Below are 26,089 nucleotides of genomic sequence, written 5' to 3'. Positions count from 1 at the left end.
TGTATCTCCTCTTCTCCAGGTGAAACATACCCAGCTCCTTCAACCATTCCTCATCAGGCTTGGTTTCCAGACCATTAATCATCTCGGTTGCCCTCCTTTGCACGCATTCCAGCTTGTCAACATCTTTCTTACATTGCGGCACCCAGAACTGGACACTGGACTCCAGGTGTGGTCTGACCAAGGCAGCATAGAGCGGGACTAGAACTTCCCTTGATCTGGGGGGGGGGGCTATCCTGAGGAATTTACAATCTAGGTTTAGCTATGGGATGGGTAGGTGCAAAACAAGTCGGTTCCCAAAGGCCTGTCAGAAGGGAGGACGGCAAGGAGGGAACCAGCCTAACCGAGGTCCAGCTCCAAGGGCCTTCTGGCGGTTCCCTCACTGCGAGAAGCCAAGTTACAGTGAACCAGGCAGAGGGCCTTCTCGGTGGTGGCACCTGCCCTGTGGAACGCCCTCCCATCAGATGTCAAAGAGAAAAATAACTACCAGACTTTAAGAAGACATCTGAAGGCAACCCTGTTTAGGGAAGTTTTTAACGTTTGATAGGTTATTGTATTTTAGTGTTCTGTTGGAAGCCACCCAGAGTGGCTGGGGAAACCCAGCCAGATGGGTGGGTACAAATAATATATTATTATTATTATTATTATTATTATTATTATTATTATTATTATTATTACTACTACTGCTACTGCTACTACTACTAAGAAGCCCTGTATTGACATATATTTTAAAATGAAAGGCATAAGACTAGAATATGGTGACATCAGGCTTATTATTAGTAGTAGTAGTAACTTCCCTAGGCAGGGAGTTCCAAAGTTGCCTAGGAGCTGCCACCACCAAGAAGGCCCTCTCACCATGTTCTCACCAAGCATCCCTGTGCGGGTGGCAGGGCTGAGAGAAGGGGCTCCCCCTGAAGATCTCAGAGCCCAGGCAGGTTCATATGGGGAAATGTGATAGCTTGGGCCTGAGTCACCCGGGCTTTATGAGCTGGAAACCAGACACACATCAATAATAACTCAGTTGACGTTGTGGCTCCCCTTGTCCCTCGATTCTCCTTACCTACCACCTTTACCCTCAAAGTCCGTGTGAGGTTGAAATCCCGGCCGTTCTCCTTGTAGCTCACGACACAGGTGTAGTCGGCCTGGTACGCCTCGCGGACGAAGCCAAAGGTCAGGTTGACGCCGCTGGGGTAGCGCTCGTTGAAATTATCCATGAGTTTGCAGTTCTGCAGGAAAGGGGGATAACGCACATTCACTCACATCCTCTGCATGCAGAAGAGGCACATCTGCTAAGCACACAAGATGGACATCCTCCGAGAAGAGGAAGGTTGGAACCCTGGACCCGGAAGCAGCACTCGCTCAGCACCGGGCAGCCCCTAGCCGGAAACTCATGATTTCAGAAGCTGTCATCTCCATTTGTAACATTTTGCCACCAAAACTATGAAAACTAAGAATATAAGTTACAGATAGGTAGCCGTGTTGGTCTGCCATAGTCAAAACAAAAAAATTCCTTCCAGTAGCACCTTAAAGACCAACTAAGTCAGTTCTTGGTATGAGCTTTCGTGTGCATGCACACTTCTTCAGAAGAAGTGTGCATGCATATCGTATCTGAAGAAGTGTGCATGCACACGAAAGCTCATACCAAGAACTGACTTAGTTGGTCTTTAAGGTGCTACTGGAAGGATTTTTTTTGTTTTAAGAATATAAGAAGAGTGTGACGGATCAGGCCAAAGGTCCATCTAGTTGGGCATCCTTTCCTGATGTTAGCCAACCAGATGTTTGACCAAAGTGCAGGAGGCAGTGGAAGACAGGAGTGCCTGGCGTGCTCTGGTCCAGGGGGTCCCGAAGAGGCGGACACGACTAAACGGCAACCAACAATTCAGACACAGCAAGATTGGGACTAGATGGGCCATGGGCCTGATCCAGCAGGACTCTTCTTATTCATGCTTGCTATGTTCTTTGCATACTATGAAATTGTGATTTCCTGAGAATTTCTCTCTGCCTTTTGAAAAGAGCAAGAACAGGAAAAGGAACGTGCTAAAATTAATCTGTAACTCCAGATGGGAATCACCAGATGTGACGATCACACATGTGGGTTTTTCACTGCACATAGGGATGGACCGGAATCTATTTTCATCCCTCTTCTTCCAGTCTTAGATTCCGTACTTTACATCTTCACGTTGCAATTTTTTTTTTGCAATGAGAAAAAAATAAAAGACCTCACTAAAGTTTTAGTGGACATTGCTCTAAACATGTGGGGGTTTTTTTGGCAAGCAGTATAATGCATTTTGGCATACATGCACTTCCATATAATTTTGCATACACACCCTTCCTCCCCCCCAACAAAAACCTTTTAAGATATATTTCTGGTTGGAGCACTGCATTGCAAAATTCAGAGAACTGTGAAGACCTGTGGAGGCAGAACAAATCCATCAGGGCCAGTAGGCTTCAATAACATTTGACTCATCCACAAATTTGTCAAATCCTCTTTCAAAGACATTTTTGTTGGTCGTCAACACTGCGTTCCTGCAGGATGGAGTTCCACAGTTTAACTGCACACTCTGTGAAGGATTTTCTTTCATCTTCTCTGAGTCTTCTGAGGTTCATTGCACGTCCAGGAGTTCTAGTGTTAAGGGACTAGAGAAGAGAAAGCATCACTTGTCAAGGTGCCCAACATATTCTCAAATGGCACGATGGCAGGGAGGCAGAAACAGAGTTGCTGTGTGGCAAAAATCCGAGGCTTCTGAGTTTGGCAGCTGAGCTAAGCCACTTCCTTCATGTGCCATACCTCTTTTTATGGTTCCTCTGAAGGGAGTCAAGAAGGGAGGAAGGGAATAGCTCAGGTGAACCATCTTCCCAATCACAGAAGGTTGGCAATCCACAATTTTGCAGCAATTATTCCTCTGTGGCCCCTTTCCAGATCACGTCCGCCTCCACATGGCAAGGGGAGACAGTGGCAATATACCATTTCTGACAAAGTCTTATTAGCGGGGACGAGCAATCTACCATCTGCAAAAAAATTATTTCCAGAGAGGGTTCGGTTTCATTTTGCTAATTGACGGTCGGGATCTGAATTTTAATGGACCAGCTTCTGCGGCCAAATAAAGGCGATTGCTCTTAGCCCAGAAGAAAAGGGGTATTGATCAAAGGGACAGGAGTCTTCCAGCTCCGCTGCTGGAGCCATGAACTGCATTTCCACAGAGAGGGCATCTGAGTGTGAAGAGTATTTGGTCTCAGGGAGGTGGTGGGGGTGCGGAGAATGCCCTCCCCTCAGAAGCTGACCCACAGAGCAAAGGATGAGCAAAGCTCTCAATTCGCCGGGATTCAAAACTGCATCTAACAAAATTCCACCTGCAGAATTCTGAAACATAAGTGGCTTCTGCACCTGATCCTCATTTAAGAATCTTTTTTCTCCTCTTTTTTCATGTTTAATCCACTTCTGCTACTCAATGAGCTATAGACATGGGCCGTTTAGGAATAGATAAGGGAACTGCAGAATTGTGCGCAGTTTTGAACCCCTCCCAAACTCCAGAGTGGATTGCAAAACCTGGAATGTATTTCGTGATCCACAGAGGTCATTAGAGAGCCCCTAAAATAGGATACAGGGATGCGGGTGGCGCTGTGGGTTAAACCACAGAGCCTAGGACTTGCTGATCAGAAGGTCAGCAGTTCGAATCCCTGCGACGGGGTGAGCTCCCGTTGCTCAGTCCCTGCTCCTGCCAACCTAGCAGTTCAAAAGCACGTCAAAGTGCAAGTAGATAAATAGGTACTGCTCTGGTGGGAAGGTAAACGGCATTTCTGTGCGCTGCTCTGGTTTGCCAGAAGTGGCTTAGTCATGCTAGCCACATGACCCGGAAGCTGTACGCCAGCTCCCTCGGCCAATAAAGCGAGATGAGCACCGCAACCCCAGAGTCGGTCACGACTGGACCTAATGGTCAGAGGTCCTTTTATCTTAAAACAGCATACAAAGTGGGGGGGGGGGTCTCTGGAAATAGCAGGAAGAGAAAAGCTCATCACCTGCTTCTTGCCTCGCAGAACTGCTGGGGGACAAAGGGGTTGTGGCCCCTTCCAAGTGCATGAATGGCTTACTTGCAATTGACCAGGCGAGAGCCTGGAGCGAAACACATTCCTCGCTTTGCCTTTGAAGTTTTACTGCTCTTATCACTTTCAAAGCAATTTCCTTGGGTCAGACATGTTTGTATGTAGGATTCCGAGTTGTCACACGATATCCAATTATGAGTAAACGCCTGGGATCACAGGATCAAGTCCCTCAATTTTGTTCACTCAATTAGACGAAATAGTTTTAATTGGATTTTGAACAAATGTGCCATTAATTATTACTGCTTTGAGTTTTGCTGGGTTACTGTCTTCCTTAGTGGGTTGTGAAAACCACTATTCTGAAAAATGTTCAATCCATAGAGCATGAGACTCAATCTCAAGGTTGTGGATTCGAGTCCCACACTGGGCTAAAGGATTCCTGCCTTGCAGGGAGTTGAACTAGATGACTCTTGTGGTCCCTGCCAACACTATAAGAATTCTATGATTCTTACAGGGTCAGGGGCTCTGGGAATGAGTTTATGTAACCAAGGGGGCCCAAAACGGTTTGGGAACCACTGACGAAGAGCAAAACTGAAACATGGCTTTTAGCAGGACTGTGAACAGCCCAGCAACATCACAAGTAACTTGAGCACGGCTTCAATTGCCTGTGATTGTGAGTTGGCATCTGTCTGTCTCGAGAGGCAATGAAGGAGTGAAGTCAAACCGCTGGCAAACTGCAGCGTCTGCTATATCGGTAGAGACCGATATAGGAGAGACATGTTTTGTTGCAGCCGGGGCAGAAGACATGCAGTTATGCTGATGCAGAGGACGTTTCTTCTCTCTGTGCTCCTCCCAATAGACATTCCTCCTCTGGTCACTGGTGCGGAGGCACAACCCGACTGTCTGTCTCCATGCACTGTGATTGTCTGCCAGAGAATTCCCACCTGGCAGGTTGATGCTTCCAACCTTCAGGTCATGTTTGTGGGCATGTTTCATCCACCAACGGGTCTGGTGCCTGGAGCCACCTCCCCATAGAGGACGTCCTTGAGGATCTTGCCAACTTCCATTCTGTGGACGTGACCAAGTCAGCGAGACGTCGCTGTGTAGGGACACAGGTGGTGCTGTGGTCTAAACCACTGAGCCTTTTGGGCTTGCCGATTGGAAGGTCGGTGGTTCAAATCCCCACAAAGAGGTGAGCTCCCGCTGCTCTGTCCCAGCTCCTGCCAACCTAGCAGTTCAAAAGCACACCTGCTGTGATGGCCTGGGATTCCGATTCAGAGGCTGAACCAGAGGAATCCCAGCCTGCACAGGAGTCCCCACCTCCAGGGCCGGCTGAACTGGGGCAAGGCCTAGATTCTGAGGAGCCTGCACCTGTGTCAGATCCTCAGGAGCAGGCACCAGGTGAAACCATTCTGGCCCCAGAGGGGCTTGAGGACTCAGTGTCTACAGGTGAGCCTCCTCCGGGGCCCAGTAACCCTTCGGCCTCTCCTGAACTGCAGAGGCTTAGGGCAGAGAGGCAAAAGGAACTGGTTGCTCCCAGGAGGAGTGCTCGCCTTAAGGCCAGAGGAGGCGGGGCTCCTGGGGGCCGGGACCGCCCCTGGCCTTAGAAGAAGATAAAGGTCAGTCAGCCCAGTCCCAGGTTGCGGGAGTGACGTCGTTGTTGGCTTCAGACTTTCCAGTGTTCCTGTTCCCTGCCCGGCCTCCTGCTTCTGACCTTCCAGCATTCCTGTTCCCGCCCGGCTCCCAGCTTCGGACCTTCCAGTGTTCCTGTTCCCTGCCCGGCCTCCTGCTTCTGACCTTCCAGCGTTCCTGTTCCCTGCCCGGCTCCCTGTTTCGGACCTCGCCTCTCGTCTTGTGAACTCAGACTACGGTACCTTCCCCCCGGGACCAGCACACCAGTGCAAGTAGATAAATAGGTAACGCTGTGGCGGGAAGGTAGACAGTGTTTCTGTGCACTCTGGTTTCCATCACGGTGTCCTGTTGCACCAGAAGCGGTTTAGTCCTGCTGGCCACATGACCCGGAAAGGTGTCTGTGGACAAAGGCCAGCTCCCTTGGCCTGAAAGCGAGATGAGAGCCACATCCCCATAGGCGCCTTTGACTGGACTTAACCATCCAGGGGTCCTTTACCTTTACCTTACCTAGAGGTCACTGAGACAGAAGTGCAAGCATGCTGGGAATGTTTGTTTGGCATTCGGCCCTGCCATCGGATTCCCAAAATCCTCATGACATAGTCCATGTGGAAGGCATTGCGGCGTCACTCCTGGAAGCTGTGAGTTGCCCATGACTCACTTCCATAAATCAGTGTGCACAACATGCAGGCCTGATAGACCTTCATCATGGTATTGGATGTTAGCATCACATTTTCCCAGACCCTTTTGCAGAAGCGAGCCATTGCTGCTGCTGCCTTGCCAATACGCTCGTCCAGAGCTTCCTAAGCTTGCAAATGCATACAATCAAAACCCTCTGCAAAATGAAGCCTCCAGCCCCGGGCTCCAGAGCTTACCATATACCACCAGACCTTTGGCTTGGTCCCGGCTGGATAAAACCCTTCCACATCTGGGCAGGTGAGGTTCTTGTTCGTGTAGTCCAGGTACATGAGGACTTCTTCCGGCCTGATGGCCTGGCTGACGCAGGAACCGGGGTCTTTGTCAACGACTTCCAGCGGGAAAGCGACTTTGCTGCAGTAGGTGGTGTTTCTGCATGGAAAGGAGAAAAAATAGATTTCAAGGTTTCGACCACAAGGTTAAGAGGGAAGGTTCACACTCAAAATACAAAAAGACTCACCGGTCACCCGAATATCTTTCTTGCATGTAACTGTTGAACATTTTAATGTTTTATTGAAGTGGGAACTGTGAGGATGAGTGATGAGATAGAATTTTTAAAAAGTGTAGCATTGGAAGAGACCCAAAGGGTCATTTGGTCCAACCCGTGGGGTGGGGTGGGTGCAAAGAGAGAAGGTGGTTGAAAGAATAATTCATGAATTCCCAATTTGACTCATGAGAGCTTTCTTTCTGTTGGCAATTTTCTTTTTAGACCTATATTATAATTATATTTTATCCTGGCATTCTACCTTGATGTACTTTTCTCCTGCATGCAATTTGCTGTTGCTTATTTTATGTGCATTTTCCCCCCAGAGATTTATCACTGCAATTAAGTTGCTAAAAATGTATAGTTATGATTATTTGCAGCAGCAGCTGTACTGAATGTGGAATTTGTACTCATTATCACATACAGTATATATATATATATATATATATATATATATATATATGCTTTCGTAGATTTTCACGGGTACAGGAATGCAGGTTTTGGTGTCCTCGGGTGTCTTCCCGTGTAAAAGTTGGGGTGTCTAGGCGACGTTTCGACGAGGTCTCACTCGTCATCTTCAGGCTGGTGCTTTCGGCTTCTTGTTACTGTTCCAGTAACAAGAAGCCGAAAGCACCAGCCTGAAGATGACGAGTGAGACCTCGTCGAAACGTCGCCTAGACACCCCAACTTTTACACGGGAAGACACCCGAGGACACCAAAACCTGCATATATATATATATATATATATGCACAAACACACACACATATATACACATACAGATACATATGTATATATACTTGTGTGTGTGTGTGTATTTACTGAGATTTGTAAACAACGTGGAGATTCCTTGAAATACAAAGTAATCTGCAAGCTAAACAAACCAATAAATATTTGTTTGCTTCTTCATATTTATATCTGCCACTATTCCTCCCATCTGGGCTCATCACCTCCTGGCAAATAGGAGGGGAAGAAATGGAGGCAGTGAGAGATTTTACTTTCCTGGGCTCCATGATCACTGCAGATGGTGACAGCAGCCACGAAATTAAAAGATGCCTGCTTCTTGGGAGAAAAGAGATGACAAACCTAGACAGCATCTTAAAAAGCAGAGACATCACCTTGCCAACAAAGGTCCGTATAGTAAAAGCTATGGTTTTCCCAGTAGTGATGTATGGAAGTGAGAGCTGGACCATCAAGAAGGCTGATCGCCAAAGAATGGATGCTTCTGAATTCTGGTGCTGGAAGAGACTCTTGAGAGTCCCAAGGACTGCAAGAAGATCAAACCTCTCCATTCTGAAGGAAATCAGCCCTGAGTGCTCACTGGAAGGACAGATCCTGAAGCTGAGGCTCCAAGACTTTGGCTACCTCATGAGAAGACTCCCTGGACAAGACCCTGATGTTGGGAAAGATGGAGGGCACAAGGAGAAGGGGATGAGAGAGGGCGAGATGGTGGGACAGTGTTCTCGAAGCTACCAGCATGAGTCTGACCAAACTGCGGGAGGCAGTGGAAGACAGGAGGACCTGGTGTGCTCTGGTCCAGGGGGACACAAAGAGGTGGACATGACTAAACGACAATTTCCTCTCAAGCAGAACACAAAGCGGCTGTAAGAATTTTCTAAACAATCATGGAAAAGGGCAAGACAGATGATCGGATGACCCAAACACCCTCGTTCTTCCAACCTTAAAACCCCTCCCTACAAGCGCCCGCTCTATCGGCTTCCTTACCTGAGCATGCAGGTGTAGTTCCCGGTGTCGTTGAGCAGAGCAGGGCGGAACCAAAGGGTGTCCTTCTCCTTGCTGATGTGGTTGTCGGGGAGGCGGAAATTGATGGGCTCCTCAATGTCCTGGCCTCGCCCAATCCAGTACCAGATCAGGGTGAGGCCCGCAGAGTGGGCAGTGCTGTAGTTGTACTTCAGGAAGGCTTCAAAGAGAGGACACTTGATTTTGGCCGGCTCCCCGTTGTAGACTGGCTTGTGCTTCATGGTGTCCACGCCCCAGTCGTCGCAGCGCTCTGGGGGGACAGGGAGAGAAATTTGCAGTCACTGGCACTCGGCTTAACCTGCCTCACAGGGTTGTTGTGAAGGTAAACGGAGAAAGAATGCTGCTTGCCAAATTGCTGGGATAAAAATATAGTTTTTTTAAAGGATACTTGCAAAACCGTATTGAAAAATCAGAACTCCTATTAGAAGAAACAAGTTCCGTTTTAAATACTGAAATACTAAATAAGATGGATAAGAATGTGTAATAGAAAAAGAAGCATGAAATTAGGTTAAAGGTGTGTGAAAGAAAGTAATAGAAGTGGGAAGAAACTGCAATTGAGTAGATTGGAAGTCTAACACAAAGGTGGGGTGGGGGCGGTGGATGGTGATGGGAAAAGGAATTATCTGTGGGATTGAGTGTAGGTATGTTTGAACATTTTTAAGGATTGTATGAAATGTATGTTTGTATGCTTGTATATTTGCAATATGTGTGTATTAATGCTGAATTATTTTAACAATAAAAACTTTATATATATATAATTATATATATATATTTTATTATGCAATATTCAGGACCATTCCATGAAGATGACTGGGTGAAGGGTGGTTCTTTCTCGCCCCTTTACATGCTTAGAAAGCTGAAGTATAGAATCATAGAATTTTAGAGTTGAAAGGGACCATGAGGGTCATCTAGTCCAACCCCCTGAAACACAAGAATCTTTTGCCCAACATGGGGCTCAAACCCATAAGAGTCTCACGCTCAACCAGCTAATGCTAATCAGTTTTTGTATTTTAACTTCAGGATGTTTTAAAATACTGTTGAAATGAATTGCAGGAGCCATGTTGGTCTGACGCAGTCGAAATAAATAAATAAATAAAATTAGAAAATTGTCCAGTAGCACCTTAGAGACCAGCTAAGTATGTTCTGGGTATGAGCTTTCGTGTGCACGCACACTTCTTCAGATACACTGAAACAGAAGTCACCAGACCTATACAGTGGTGCCCCGCAAGACGAATGCCTCGCAAGACGAAAAACCCGCAAGACGAAAGGGTTTTCCGTTTTTTGAGGCACTTCGCAAGACGAATTTCCCTATGGGCTTGCTTCGCAAGAAGAAAGCCCATAGGGAAATCTCCGGGGACCTCTTTTAAATGCTGGCGGTGGGGAGCAAAGCCTTCCCCCCCCCTCCGGCCTTGAGAAGAGGTCCAGGAAGGCCGGCGGGGGCCGAAAGGCTTTGCTCCCCACCGCCAGCATTTTAAAAGCAGTCCGGGATAGCAGGGAAGCGCTTCCCGCTATCCCAGATGGCTTTTGAAGGCTTTTTGCTCCCCCGCCGGCCTTCAGAAGACTTTTGCTCCCCCGCCGGCCTTCAGAAGAGGTCCAGGACAGCGGAGAAACACGCTGCTTTTCTCCGCTCTCCCGGGAAGGCAGGCAGGGGGGAGCAAGGACTTTTGCCCCCCGCCAGCCTTCAGAAGAGGTCCTGGACAAAGGTCTTTGTCCCCCCTGCCTGCCTTCCCGGGGGCTTTTAAGAGCGGACGGCTTTTGAAGGCAGGCGGAGGGGAGCAAAGACTTTCGCCCCCCACCAGCCTTCAGAAGAGGTCCAGGACCTCTTCTGAAGGCTGGCGGGGGGCAAAAGTCTTTGTCCCCCCTGCCTGCCTTCCCGGGGGCTTTTAAATCGCCCCGGGACAGCGGAGAAGTCCTCCGCTGTCCCGGGGCGATTTTTAAATGCTGGCCCGGGATTTTTTAAAATGCTGGGGGTGGGAAGAAAAGCCCTTGTCCCCCCCCCCCAGCCTTCAGAAGAGGTCGGGGGACAGACTGTCCCGGACCTGGTCTGAAGGCGGTTTCCATAGGAACGCATTAATTGATTTTTAATGCATTCCTATGGGAAACCGTGCTTCGCAAGACGAAAAACTCGCAAGACGAAAAAACTTGCGGAACGAATTAATTTCGTCTTGCGAGGCACCACTGTATATATAGTGGGAGGGTGGGGTGGGGTTTTAGGAGATGGGTGATTGATTCAATGGGTATGGTCAACCAGTTGATGACTCTTAATGTGTGCAATTAGTCCTACAGGAAAATATTTAAAACACTGTTGTCTTTTTTCTCCTTGATATTACTGTTTTTGCTTACTCTAAAGTGCTTTGACAGTTTTTTTCTTAAGCAACCCACCAGTGTGCAAATTTTATTAAACAAAATAATTTTATAAAAATGCATTTAATTTGTTGACTATGTAAGTGGAGGAATGGCACTGAGGCAGAGGGCTCAAACACCTTACCCATTACAAAATCAAAATGTTTTAAGTCAAGTGGTACAGAGAATCAGCCACTTGCTGAGGGGTATAAAATGGCCATATGTTGGGGGGAGGAAACAAAATGATTGAAAAAGATGCAGGTCAAAAAATATTCTGCACACTTTCCTGGGCAGAAATGCTGCTTTGAACCCAATTCTTATTTCCCTCCATCCTTATAACTGCCCCATGCTCAGATTTGCACTGCTGAACCGATTTTCCAATCTGCAAAATAATCTAGCCTCCCCAGATTGCTATATTCATACGCAAGAGCCTTTGGGTGAAGGACTTTGTCCAAACATCTCCCAGAAATCAGCATAAAGTCAGATTGTGGGTTTGGACCCTGTGGAACAGCAGGAATCGTTCCAAGATCCGGCAAGATGTCCGGCGGCAGTCGCTGGCAACTGGCGCATGTGTAGATTTAATTCCACGTGTAATTTACCATGGCCGAATGTTGTCTGTCACACTCGGTGAGCATATTTATGCATTCGTCCGGCCTGTCTCTCCCTCCCGGGATTCTCAATTTACATGTTAATAAGTTTTATCTTGCAAAGGTATGGATCTGGGGCACAACGCCATTCACGGAGCTCCCAGTTCAGAATAGCGCAGGGTCTAATCTTGTTACCAAATGGGAGAACTGAAGCAGGATTCAGAGAAGCATAGAATCATGCCCATTATGGAAAATAAAGTCCATGCAGTTCTTGACTCTGTTCTGAATCTCCCAACTGTTGGGTGTTTTGTTGCGGATGCCCACAAATTCTACAGTTATAAGAAAGGGGGGGTGAGGCGTTCCCAAAGTAAAGGAAGGATTGAACTCTGATTAATAAGAATACACACAGAGGCTTGAACCAGCAAGTCCCTGGGAAGGGAACGTATAATAATCTCTGTCCCTCCGGGCCCTGGCCCAGGTTGTTTTATTCACAAAAGAGCTTTTTACAGAGTGTTCGTAAGAACCAATCAGATATCTTCTGAGCATTTCAAAAAACCCCACATGGGGACAAAGTTAAACTACCAAAACTAATTAAAGGTAAAAGTAAAGGTACCCCTGCCCGTACGGGCCAGTCTTGACAGACTCTGGGGTTGTGCGCCCATCTCACTTCAGAGGCCAGGGGCCAGCGCTGTCCGGAGACACATCCGGGTCACGTGGCCAGCGTGACATCACTGCTCTGGCGAGCCAGAGCCGCACACGGAAACGCCGTTTACCTTCCCGCTGGTAAGCGGTCCCTATTTATCTACTTGCACCCGGAGGTGCTTTCGAACTGCTAGGTTGGCAGGCGCTGGGACCGAGCAACGGGAGCGCACCCCGCCGCAGGGATTCGAACCGCCGACCTTTCGATCGGCAAGTCCTAGGCGCTGAGGCTTTAACCCACAGCGCCACCTGCGTCCCAAAAACTAATTAAGCATGGGGTAAATAAAACAGAACTACAAAGGAGTGCATTTGGCAACCCCTGAGGTCATAAACAAGCAATACACATGATAAGAAGGATGGCCAGGAGGACAGCAATCATTATCACCTTCAGGTGAGATCTGTTTCCTGGCCCTAAGATTAACATATCAGAAAAGCTACATTAAAGAAACTTGCCCACTATCTTTGATGGCCCAGGATGCCTGCCTGGCTAAGCAACTGGGCTGTGTACGTGACTTGTCAAGCAAGAGAAATGGACAGTAGAGGAAATGGCCAGAGGTGCAGAGGGTTGTGGGATTTGGTCAGAAATGATTGTCAACGTATCAAACCCAGTCAACACAATGCATTCATCATGGACACAATGTCTTGATGCATATTTTATAATTCCTCATAGTAATCCCACCTGACCCCACACTCTGGATATTTGCGCTCCTACAGGGGGACACACACATTTTTCTGCCTGCTTTTGTCACGCCGTGTATAATCCTACATTTTTCTATTTTCTTTGGGGTCTAGATGAGATGGGCCCTTGGCAGTTCAACCCTTGCATACTCAAGTCACAAAAGAGAGATACGGTCAGCCTACAGCAACTTTTGCGTCAGAATTTTATTTATTTCTAAGAACAAAATGCACAAAGAGGGATAGTTCAGTCACTAGAGCATGAGACTCTTAACCTCAGTCAGGGGTTCAAGCCCCACATTGGGCAAAAGATTCCTGCCTTGCAGGGGGTTGGACTAGATGACCCTCGTGGTCCCCTCAAACTTTTATGATCCAATGAAACTGTTTCGGACAATCAACTTTGCCATTTCCACAAACTCAGAGAGCTTGCTTTGCCATTCTAATAATGGTTGTCTTTTCTCCCCCTTCCAATTCTTTGCGATCAATATTCTGGCCGCCGCTGTTGCGTAAAGGAATACATTTTTTTGACGGCAATCGTTAGAGGCCATTCAAATCAGAGAATAATTAAAGAGTGGGGTGGAGTGAAGGAATATATGAAAAAATATGGTTCCAGAACTGGAATATTAATAGGTAATGTGTAAAACGTGCAGGGGTAAGGAAGGAAATAATAAAAGAATCAACTGAATAATTATTAAACAAGGCGGAAGAAGTTAAAAAAAAATTGAGATCACACATGGGTGAAGGGGAGATGGGGGTATAGGGGAATTTATAAAAAAATATAATAGAATATTTATAATTGCATTGCATTTATATATAGCAAAGGGAAGTCTATAGCAATTAGGTATATTTTAATCTAGTCAAGGATGTACAGTGGTACCTCTGGGTGTGAATGGGATCCGTTCCGGAGCCCCGTTCGCATCCTGGAGCAAACACAACCCGCATCTGCGCGTGCAAGACTGAGAGGAGATATAATAATAATAATACAGTCATACCTTCGGTTAAAGTAGCTTCATGTTGCGCTCCGTGGTGACCCGGAAGTAACGGAGTGCGTTACTTCCGGATTTCGCCACTCGCGCATGTGCAGACGCTCAAAATGACATCATGCGCATGCACGGAAGCAGCGGAAAGCGACCTGCACACACGCAGATGCGCAGTCGTGTGTTACGTTCTACTCAGGATGTGAACGGGAAAAGTGCTAGGAGGAAGGCACACTTGGCAAATCCACACCGTGATCAAAACCCGTCTGGAAACCAATGTCCCCACTGTGGAAGGATGTGTGGATCCAGAATTGGCTTCCACACTCACTTACGGACTCATTGTAAAAACCGTGTTTATGGAAGACAATCTTACTCGGCTACCAGGGATCGCCAAAGAAAAAGAAGAAGAACATAGCGTTTTGTATAGTATCACAACACTTACACACAAAACCCGCCAACCCAATAAAACCTTCATTAAAGCTATACTTTCCCCAAATTCCTAGAGCTCGGCCTCACAAGAATCCCAGCGCTCTCAATTTAAAAAGAAAGGAGTCTTGCAGATGTGAGGAGTCCGCTTCTCGCAGCCTCTTTAATCTCGAGCAAAGAGGCAGAAAAGCGCCCGTTGGCTAGGAGCTGGCCTTGGCCCAGCGCCAAGGAGAAATCTGGCTGCGCTTTCCGTTAACACAGAGCGGGTGTTTAACCATTGTGGCCGCCTGCCCAGGGAGGAAGGAAGGAAGGAAATGGGCTCCATGACTCAGCAATGTATGAAGCCAAGGTGACACGCAATCCTCAAAGAGATGACTGATTCTGACAGATGCATCTTTAGCCATCCCACCTTCCTCTGAACTCTTGCACGTCCAATTTGGCTAACAGTAACTGCCACCTTGGGCAGATTTCACAATAATAAGGGCAGGAGACAGATATCACCTTGCCAACAAAGGTCCATATAGTTAAAGCTATGGTTTTCCCAGTGGTGATGTATGGAAGTGAGAGCTGGACCATCAAGAAGGCCGATCGCCGAAGAATGGATGCTTTTGAATTCTGGTGCTGGAGGAGACTCTTGAGAGTCCCATGGACTGCAAGAAGATCAAACCTCTCCATTCGGAAGGAAACCAGCCCTGAGTGCTCACTGGAAGGACAGATCCTGAAGCGGAGGCTCCAAGACTTTGGCCACCTTATGAGAAGAGAAGACTCCCTGGAAAAGACCCTGATGTTGGGAAAGATGGAGGGCACAAGGAGAAGGGGACGACAGAGGACAAGATGGTGGGACAGTGTTCTCGAAGCTACCAGCATGAGTTTGACCAAACTGTGGGAGGCAGTGGAAGACAGGAGTCGCGTGCTCTGGTCCAAGAGTCAGACACGACTAAACAACAAAAGGGAGCAAGGGAGGGGAGAGTTGAAGGGAGGGAGCTGAAGAGTTGCAGCTGCCAGTCACTGGGTGACTGACATAATACGAGGTCTGACATCATCCTAGGCAGCTTCTTGCATTCTTCTCTGCAATCGTTTCCAATTTCTAATGAAAGGATGAATCATACGCAAGGCAGATGGAGCTCATTGTATAGCAGGAAAGATCAAAGGACCCGCCCACTCCCCACTCAGGAAACCGTGAGGGAGCAGGAAGGGAAATTCATTCACTTTGTACACTTTCGCCATCCTGAAAGTTTAACATTGCTCAAAGTGTGCAAGGACTCCACGCATTCTGCAAGCTTTATGACACTCTTCAGAATCTCTCGATGTGGAAACGCAGATGGGTACAATTATGGTTACCCCACGTCCAAAAGGATATTGCAAAGCCAGAAAAGGTTCTGAAAAAGGCAACCAAATTGATCCAGGAGGACAGAGTCACTCCCCTACATATGAAGAAAAGTTGCAGCATTTCGGAGTTTTCTCAAAGAGAAAATTCATGTAAGAGGCAATGTGACAGAATTTTATAAAATTATACATGGCATGGAGGTAGTGGCTATTGAAAAGTCCCCCCCCCCCCTCTTTCAAAACACCAGAACTCGTGGACGTCCAATGCAGCTGAAGGTTGGAAGATTCAGGACAGATAAAAGAAAGGAATTGTTCACATTTTGTTGTTTAGTCACTTAGTCGAGTCTGACTCTTCATGACCCCCTGGACCAGAGCACGCCAGGCACTCCTGTCTTCCACTGCCTCCCGCAGTTTGGTCAAACTCATGCTGATAGCTTCAAGAACACTGTCCCACCATCTCGTCCTCTGTCGTCCCCTTCTCCTTGTGCCTCCATCTTTCCCAACATCAGGGTCTTTTCCAGGAAGTCTTCTCTTCTCATGAGGTGGCCATGAGGAGCCTCAGCTTCAGGATCTGTCCTTCCAGTGAGCACTCAGGGCTGATTTCCCTAAGAATGGATAGGTTTGATCTTCTTGCAGTCCATGGGACTCTCAAGAGTCTCCTCCAGCACCAGAATTCAAAAGCATCAATTCTTTGGCGATCAGCCTTCTTTGTGGTCCAGCTCTCACTTCCATACATCACTACTGGGAAAACCAGAGCTTTAACTATACGGACCTTTGTTGGCAAGGTGATGTCTCTGCTTTTTAAGATGTTGTCTAGGTTTGTCATTGCTTTTCTCCCAAGAAGCAGGCGTCTTTTAATTTCGTGACTGCTGTCACCATCTGCAGTGATCATGGAGCCCAAGAAAGTAAAATCTCTCACTGCCCCCATTTCTTCCTGCTGTATTTGCCAGGAGGTGATGGGACCAGTGGCCATGATCTTCATTTTTTTGATGGTGAGCTTCAGGCCATATTGTTCACATAGCACAGAGTTAAACTGTGGAACTCACTTCTGCAGGGGGCAGGGATGGCCACCAACTCGGATGGCTTTAAAAGGGCATTAGGCAAATTCATGGAAAAGGAGAGGGCTATCACTGGCTCCTAGCCACAATGGCTCTGTTCTGCCTCCACAGTTGGAGGCAACAATGCTTCTGAATCTCAGTTTCTGGAAACCGCAGGAGGGGAGAGTTGCTATTGTCCCTGGAGATGTTTCCCAGAATGGGCATCTGCTTGGCCACTGTGAGAACTGGCCCAAATATTTGTCATCCACTTCCCTGCCCCCAACACCATTTAAAGTGGTCCATTATTAACCTTCAGCTCAGTGGCCAACAGGAAGAACAAGATAAGCAGAGGTGAGGACACCTCACCCAAAAATCCCAGCTTGGGATGGAGTAGAACTTTGATTCAGTATGCATTTAAAGCCAAATATTGAATTTGCACTTCAGGAAACAACATGGGAACCAAAAACACAGCTGCCTTGCATCGCTGTTGAAATAAATAAATAAAATTTAAAAAATGTTCAGTAGCACCTTAGAAACAAACTAAGTTTCTTCTGGGTATAAGCTTCCATGTGCATGCACACTTCTTCACACACACGAAAGCTTATACCCAGAACAAACCTAGTTGGTTTCTAAGGTGCTACTGGACAATTATTTTATTTTATTGATTTATTTCAACTACGTCAGACCAACACGGCTATCTACCTGAATCTTGCATTGCAGGGCACTGAACTAGACAACCCTTGGTTGTCCCTTCTAACTCTACAGTTTTATGATTCTATCCTTAGAATTTTGCACTTATCTTAATTTTGCAATGCAGTTCCCTAAACAGCATTTTAATAATGCACATTCTGGGGGGAAATGTGCATAGAAATGAAGATATAGAAATCACATGCAGAAATTGCCATGCAAATACATTTGTCAAGACCACATGGAAATATATGTTTAACAAAGAAACATTTGCACTAAAATGCCAATGATTCCCCCCCCATTGCAAATTGTTGCAAAATGTGGAGAATGAATGAATTTAGGACCAGAAACTTGAGAAATGAAGAGACCCAAAATTGACAGGACCTGCCATCCCTAATCCAAGCTGCAGCAAAACTCTCCCAAAGATTATCAGGCCATGAGGAAAGCAAAGAGTATCATTGAGAGAGGATAAGTCCATTTCTCTTGGACTCCCAGAGACCCATCAGTAGGAAGCCAGACTCACTCAGGGCCTGGGAATCCCCAGAGTTGATTCCTCCTGACTGTGACAAATGGGCCTGTCAGTGGTTCTGGCTAATTGCATGCCAACGTGTTCATCTCGCTCTGCTCTGGGCTCATCTGCTTCCCTCAAGGGAGACCTTGGCCGACAGAGCCCCGAACCACCACCCGCTTTGCAAAAGAGGAGGGGGCAGCCTCGCCTTATGGGAACTGAGGGGGCTGGATCTCTCAGTTAGGCACTCAGCTTCCATCCCGGGCTTCACGTTTGCACACTCAGTGCCCCCCCCCGGCCTTTGGCAACAGGAGGGGGTCTTCTCTGCATCACCGTGGGACAGCCTGGGTCCTTTGCCTCTGTCCATGCTCAGAGGAGCAGCTCTTGGGATCCCAGATGCCAGGCATGTCTGACTCCCAAGGGACTGCAATCTACTCACAGTATAAAAATACTGGCCGTGATCTACTCGTTGTCAAAGCTGGGGAGACAAAGTTGGGGGAGGCAAAGTTGGTGAGCTTTTTTTGGGGGGGGAGGCAAAGCTGTTTAGCTTCTTTTTCGGGGGGGGGGGTAGATATCAACCAGAATCCCACGATATCTAGCCGACCTAACCGGAAGAGTCCGCGACCAGAAGGAGGAGGAGTATCAGGAAGAGTGGATTAAATTTAATGATTATTTACTTAAATATGTTAAGTTGAATTAACTGAAAATAGCTTGCAGATACTTCATTGGCTTAGGATTTTATTTGTTAAGTGATGAATTAATATGTTTAATTTCATAATGTAAAGATCTAAGGATGTTCATGTTTAAGTTAAATTTTATAAGAACTGTGATTTGGAAAACCGCTAAAAGGATAAGCAATGAAATTCAACCAAGGGGGGAGCGAGGAAGTCACTTTACAATGCTAATAAGTGTAATTTTCAATAAGGCTATGATTTATGTTTGTTTGTCATATGCGTTTGTTTGTTTATAATGTTGTGAAAACCAATAAAAAAAATTTGGAACAAAAAAGGATCCTGCGATCAACTGGGATCAGCCATGGACGCCATGCAATCGACCGGCAGATCGTGAATGACTGGTTGGACATGCCTGCCAGATGCTTCTTTTGCATTTTCCAGGGAAGTGCAACCTGTAGCTTCCTGCCAAGGCCAAAGTGGGATGGGGTCACTCACCTGAGGTGCTGCCAAAGTCAACGGTGCAGAGCCAAAGAGCTACCAGCAGGAGGCAGCGGACCTTCATCCTGCAAGGACAGAAGAAGAACCACAGGGGACAGAATGGTTATTTCGGCTATTTTGTTGTTGTTGTTGATGATGATGATGATGATGTACTTATATTTATAACCCACCTTTCCCCCTGACAAGGCAGCTGAGACATAAAAACAAGAACCACTAAAAACATAGAAAACCCAATTATTAAAATACAATTCAGCATTGATAGAGTTAAAAGCTATATACCAGGAATCCCCAAACTCAGCCCTCTAGCAGTTTTGGGACTACAACTCCCATCATCCCTAGCTAACGGGACCAGTGGTCAGGGATGATGGGGATTGCAGTCCCAAAACAGCTGGAGGGCCGGGTTTGGGGATGCCTGCTATATACCATCTCTTTTAAAACATAGCAATAATTATAATAAATATAACACTACAACACACCCCCATTGGCTTTTTTAAACAGTGTATTTATAAAGAAGCATCAATGCACCTGGTATAGTCTAAAGGCAAGGCAGGCAGGTCCCTGACCCAAGAAACAGGTGCCGACAATTTAAAAATCATAGTTAAAAACCGTTCAAACAGAAAATCCCTATCCAGGCAGGGCCACAGCTGAGACTCCAGCCAAAGCTGATAAAAAGCACTTCTAGCCACAGAGGCCACCTGAGCCTCAAGTGATAATGATGGTTGCATAAGAAGGTCAGAAGAGGCTGCTGGATCAGGCCCATGGTCCATCTAGTCCGGCATCCTCTTCTCACAGTAGACCTGAAGGAGCGTCTCCACCCCCATTGTTCTGCCTGGACACTGAGGTCCAGCTCTGAGGGCCTTCTCGGTGGTGGCACTCGCCCTGCGGAACGCCCTCCCACCAGATGTCAAGACATTCTTCTAGGGAAGCTTTTAATGTTTGATGCATTACGGTATTTTAATATTTTGTTGGAAGCCGCCCAGAGTGGCTGGGGAAGCCCAGCCAGATGGGTGGGGCATAAATAATAAATTATTATTATTATTATTATTATTATTATTATTATTATTATTATTACAGATGCCTGTGGGAAACCAGCAAGCAGGATTCGAGAGCAACAGCAACACTCTCCCCTCCTGTGGTTTCCACAAACTTTCTCCCCCCCCCCCATTTACTGTATTTCATTTATCAAATTGATATACTGCCCTAAACCCAGAGGTTATAGGTTACATGAGGTGGAGAGCATGAGAGCATAAATGCGGAGGCGCAGAGCACAGCCATTGTGGCCAGTAGCCATTGACAGCCCTCTCCTCCTCCATGAATTTACCCAGTCTTCTTTTAAACCATCTAGTTTGGTGACCACCACCACTTCCTGTGGGAGGGAGTTCCACAGGTTAACTATGCGAGTTCTAGTGGAGAGGGAGAAAAACCTCCATGCCATTTAAAGGTTTTCCGGGAAATGATATATAATGAGTTAAAGAAAATATTTAAAAACACTTTTGTTAAAAAGAAGAAGAAGCCTTTTTACTGGGTATAGTAGGCACAGACATCCCAAGAAAAGATAAAAGACTGTTCATGTATGCAACAACTGTGGCAATAATTCTTTTAGCCCCAAAATGGAAACAAGAAGAGGTACCAATGACAGAAGAGGGGCAGATGATGATGATGATGATGATGATGATGATAATAAAAAACTTTTATTTATACTCCACCCTTCCCGGTTCAAAAACCCGGCTCAGGGCAGCTAACAACAAATTTAAAACACTTTAAAACAATTATAAAAGCAGCATAAAATACAGTATAAAAACATGAATAACAATTATGGACTTTGCAGAACAGGAAAGCCAGGAAAACTCCCAAACCAGCATGATCAAGTATTCCAAAAAGACTGGCGTAAATTTACACAATATTTGAAAGATCACTGTGAGAAATTAACAACACTAGTAGGGTTAGCCGAAGACTTGTAATGAGAATTTTTAAAAATCTTTCTACATTTATTTAAATTTTGAGGTATTTTGCGATGAGTTTTATTAGAACTGGAAAATATATAAAATGCTGTGATATAAAGGTTAACTTTGAAAGCCAAGAGGCGGGAGGGAAGGAAGTCGAAAGAGCCAAGAGGTTAAGTGGATAATAATGATGTTATTATACATGTTTAAATGGAAAATTAATTAAAATTATTTTAAAAAAGAAAAACCTCCATGCCATTCAAGTGGGGAAGACCTGTGTACATGAGCTGGAATGTGCCACTCATTCCAGGACTGCTACCAGCACTTTTCATGTGCCTTTTCCTTGCCATTCCCAGTTGGCGAGGGATGCGGGTGGCGCTGTGGTGTAAACCACTGAGCCTTGGGCTTGCCGACTGGAAGGTCAGCGGTTCGAGTCCCCGTGACGGAGTGAGCTCCTGTTGCTCTGTCCCAGCTCCTGCCAACTTAGAAGTTCAAAAGCACATCAAGTATAAGTACCATATTTTTCGCCCTATAGGACGCACTTTTTCCCCTCCAAAAATGAAGGGGAAATGTGTGTGCATCCTATGGAGCGAAAGCAAGCTTTTGCTGAAGCCTGGAGAGCGAGAGGGGTCAGTGTGCACCGACCCCTCTCACTCTCCAGGCTTCAGGGAGCTATCCGCAAGCCTTGGGAGCGCCCACGGGGCTCCCAAGGCTTGCGGATAGCAGCCCGCTCTGGGGGCTGAGGTCGGGGAAAGCTCAGGCTTCCCCAGCCCCGCGCCTGGGAGGGGGGGAATATATTTTTTTCTTTATTTCCCCCCCCCCCAAAAAAACCCCTAGGTGCGCCCTATGGGCCAGGGCGCCCTATAGAGCGAAAAATACGGTAGTTAAATAGGTACCACTCCGGCAGAAAAGTAAACAGCGTTTCCGTGCGCTGGTCTGGTTTGCCAAAAGTGGCTTTGTCATGCTGCCACATGACCCGGAAAGTAAAGCGAGATGAGTGCCTCAAGCCCAGAGTCATCCGCGACTGGACTTAACTGTCAGGGGTCCTTTTCCTTTTCTTTTTTTTTAAACCCAGTTGGTGAGTCTTGTCCAGGAATAATTGCAGAGAGGAAACAAAATAAAAAAATTCCTTCCAATAGCACCTTAGAGACCAACTAAGTTTGCTATTGGTATGAGCTTTGGTATGCATGCACACTTCTTCAGATACAAAGCACTTTGGCAAGTTATCAGGCGTTGAAACAGCTATAGGGATCTGACTGATTTATTGACAGAAATTTACATCCTGCCTCCAAGGCAGCTGATAAAATATATACATGTCTTTTATATATGTGCAGATAAGATTCCTATAACAATTCCATTTAAAAGGTCTATAGATGATGATGATGATTTAAGTATCTGAAGAAGTGTGCATGCACACGAAAGCTTATACCAAGAACAAACTTAGTTGGTCTCTAAGATGCTACTGGAAGGAATTTTTTTATTTTGTTTCAACTACAGCAGACCAACACAGCTACCTACCTGCAGAGAGGAAGAGAGAGATTGGGGTCCTTTTCTGCAACCCCTCCCTGACCTGCCAAAGGCTCAGGCCAGCCCCTCGACATCCTGCACCCCCTTCCTGGAATAAGCAGCTCTCTTGCGGTCGCTGCAGCCGGCTGGCATGCCTTCAGATGTTCTAATGAGCCTGTCTCTCCCCTGGGGCTTCCAGATCATTAAGGAAGGAAAACAATTAGAGGAGCGAAGGCAAACTTCGTCAAGCGCCTCCGCTGCAGTACGCACCTCTGCCTCCAAAAGTGTTCAAAGACAAAGCGAAAAAGCAAAACCAGGGTTGGCGATGTAGACAGGTCAGGTGGCAGCTAGGATGCCTAAAACCCCATAATTAATTAGGACCCAATGACCCAGAGTCATCACCTTGCCAACAAAGGTCCGTATAGTTAAAGCCATGGTTTTCCCAATAGTGATGTATGGAAGTGAGAGCTGGACCATAAAGAAGGCTGATCGCCAAAGAATGGATGCTTTTGAATTCTGGTGCTGGAGGAGACTCTGGAGAGTCCCATGGACTGCAAGAAGATCAAACCTCTCCATTCTGAAGGAAATCAGCCCTGAGTGCTCCCTGGAAGGACAGATCCTGAAGCTGAGGCTCCAATACTTTGGCCACCTCATGAGAAGAGGAGACTCCCTGGAAAAGACCCTCGTGCTGGGAAAGATGGAGGGCACAAGGAGAAGGGGACGACGGAGGACGAGATGGTTGGACAGTGTTCTCGAAGGTACCAGCATGAGTCTGACCAAACTGCGGGAGGCAGCGGAAGACAGGAGGGCCTGGCGTGCTCTGGTCCAGGGGGTCACGAAGAGGCGGACACGACTAAACAACTAAACAACAATGACCCAAGACATTGATCCTGGCCAGCAGGAATGAAGGGGCCAGCCACATTTGTTTAAACATCATCAGGGTGCATGAAATTAGTGTGGCATGAACTTTGGAACTCCCTGCCACTTCAGATCCTGTAAGACAGGAGAAGTTTAGGATCAGAGTTTTCCTTCTCCTAGGTGGGCCGCCTTCGCAGGCTGATGAGACCCATCTGCCTCTGCCTGGTTCCCTGTAACCTCACTTCTCACAATGAGGGAACCGCCAGAAGGCCCTCGGAGCTGGACCTCAGTGTCCAGGCAGAGCGATGGGGGTGGAGACGCTCCTTCAGGTATACTGGGCCAAGGCCTTTAGGGCTTTCAAGGTCAGCACCAACACTTTGAATTGTGCTCGGAAACGTACTGGGAGCCAATGTAGGTCTTTCAGGACCGGTGTTATGTGGTCCCGGCGGCCGCTCCCAGTCACCAGTCTAGCTGCCGCATTCTGGGTTAGTTGTATGCCAGTAGCTCCCTCACTGAGGGTTTGAGGTCTATTGGCTCACCTAACCTGGCTCAGTCAGCCAGTCAAAACCATTCCTGGGATACGGCCGCTGTCACCTGCTGACAGCTTCTAGGAGCCCCAGGTGAAAGCTGAGTGCAGGATGGGGACCAAAGGTAAACAAGCTACACCAGAAGGAGCATGATGTGTCCTGTATCAGAGGTACCATCTCCTCCCCTAACACCCCAGACATCCCAGGTTGGAAGAAAATGCAATAAATCAATGTATATATATTTTAAACCTTCTGTGACAAAGCTATTGGCTCCATTTGACCCTTGATTCGTTAAGATGAAGCCCCTCAGCACCATCCACTAAGCACCTTGGACAGAGACCATGTCAAGATCCCAAGTTGGGCCAGTCTCCAGTCTCCTGTTTCTTGTTTCTTTTCTTTTTTTATTGATACAGCAAGAAAAGAAAAAAGGGAAAACACAAATACCAAATTACACACAAGAATAACAATAGATACTGAATTTTCTTAACAAAAAATGAGACATAAATTGGTCTTAACACTAAAGACCGAACCTCCCATCTATTCCATATTTTGATTTCATATTGTATTGCCAGTACAGTGGTACCTCAGGTTACATACGCTTCAGATTACATACGCTTCAGGTTACAGACTCTGCTAACCTAGAAATAGTACCTCAGGTTAAGAACTTTGCTTCAGGATGAGAACAGAAATCGTGCTCCGGTGGCACGGCAGGAGCAGGAGGCCCCATTAGCTAAAGTGGTGCTTCAGGTTAAGAACAGTTTCAGGTTAAGTACGGAGCTCCGGAACGAATTAAGTTCTTAACCCGAGGTACCACTGTACACACTTTATCATTATTAAACTTTTTCTTAATATATCTTAATTCTTATATCTGCCTTTCCACTATTACTGAAGTTCCTTGAATGCTGCAACCGAGTTTAAACTACTATATTTATATTTCAAATATTCTTTGAAAACCTCCCATTTTGAAACAAATTCCTGTTTTGATTTCTTCTTTATTTTTTCCTGATAGACAGTCTAATTCTGCAAATTCTGTCAGCTTTTGGATCCAATCTTGTATACACTCTCCTGTTTCCATTTGCCAAGGATTTTCTGTCCCCTCTTTGGTGGTCCTTCCTGAAGTCCCACCACAGAGTTGTCCCCTGGGCAAGGCTGAACAGCAACCTGCCACTCAACCACCAGACCCTCAGCAACGAGAGACAAATGCCATGGCAACCAGCCGTCACCCCAAATGCAGATGATCTGTTTTCATTTTGCTTTAAGCACCTGCGACTGACCCGAAGGCTCCGAAGCAAACTGCAAATGGCAGACTGAAGGACCCGACCAAACCATTTTGCACCTTTGCTATTATTAATCATTATTATACTTGTTTCTCTCCTGCAATTTCCCCCACACCAAGACTCACGGCGGCTCATACAAATTAAAACAATGCAGATAAAACAGAAACAGCGAAAAACATATGAAAGAAAATGGCTAAAAAAGTAATCAGACGCTGATGGAATTAATAATAAATAACCGGTAGATTAAAATGCACGGCACTATCAAAAGCCATTTCCTTTAAAAAACCAAAACAGTCAGTTTCCAGAGGCCTGCTGAAATAAAACTGACTTTGTTATCCCACTTTTTAACTACTATTACCCTTAATATCTGGATACTGGAGAACCACAGCAGAATCCTAAACAGTGTTGACACAGAAGCTTGCAATGGCTCTCCTTTTATACCACATTCAGTTAATAGTTCTGTGTACGTCACAAATTTGTAACACCAACCAATTCTCAAAACCTGGTGGCGATGTCCAGGGAGGGTTAAAAATCCACATTATATGATATTATAAGAGGAGGTCTCCCTAAACAGCATAAGAGCATCGTGCAGGATCAGTATCCTGTTCTCACAGTGGAACTTCTAGGGGGAATTTTAGGAGTCACAGAGCCAGAATTGGATAGCCACCAAATTAATACCCATTTGTATCCCTTCTTCCCAGCTATCTGGCATGTGGAAGTGGAGGAGAAACTCTTTTCTCCCTCTGTCATAACACTAGAACTCATGGACATTCAATGAAGCTGATTTGGGATGGATAAAAGGAAGGACTTCTTCAGGCAGCACATAATTAAACTGCGGAACTCCCTCCCACAGGAAGAATTGACGGCCACTAAGCTAGATCAGTCAGTCAGTCAGTTTTATTGCACATAGCCAAAGGCTGCCGCAATGTACACAGAAT

At 46.4% G+C, this 26,089-nt stretch overlaps 1 protein-coding gene across 6 annotated transcripts in view; it reads right to left on the bottom strand.

The window, feature by feature from the left end:
• The window catches only part of IL1RAP (interleukin 1 receptor accessory protein), a 103,138-nt gene that overhangs the window by 47,442 nt on the left and 29,607 nt on the right, over positions 1 to 26,089 (bottom strand). For all 6 annotated transcript variants that reach the window (XR_014564347.1, XR_014564348.1, XM_083739482.1 and 3 more), the window contains 4 exons: positions 19,038 to 19,105; positions 8,568 to 8,853; positions 6,540 to 6,732; positions 1,058 to 1,223 (listed from right to left, as the gene is read on the bottom strand). Coding sequence is in view for 4 of the 6 variants with exons in the window: in XM_083739482.1 (XP_083595608.1) it covers positions 1,058 to 1,223; positions 6,540 to 6,732; positions 8,568 to 8,853; positions 19,038 to 19,104 (712 nt within the window). In the remaining 2 variants the exon portion in view is untranslated. The remainder of the gene's footprint in view (positions 1 to 1,057; positions 1,224 to 6,539; positions 6,733 to 8,567; positions 8,854 to 19,037; positions 19,106 to 26,089) is intronic.

This window comes from Podarcis gaigeae, assembly GCF_964106915.1.
Source record: "Podarcis gaigeae genome assembly, chromosome: 5".
Taxonomy (NCBI): domain Eukaryota; kingdom Metazoa; phylum Chordata; class Lepidosauria; order Squamata; family Lacertidae; genus Podarcis; species Podarcis gaigeae.
The sequence above is the reverse complement of the archived record's forward strand: the minus strand, read 5'-3'. Positions and strand labels throughout refer to the sequence as shown.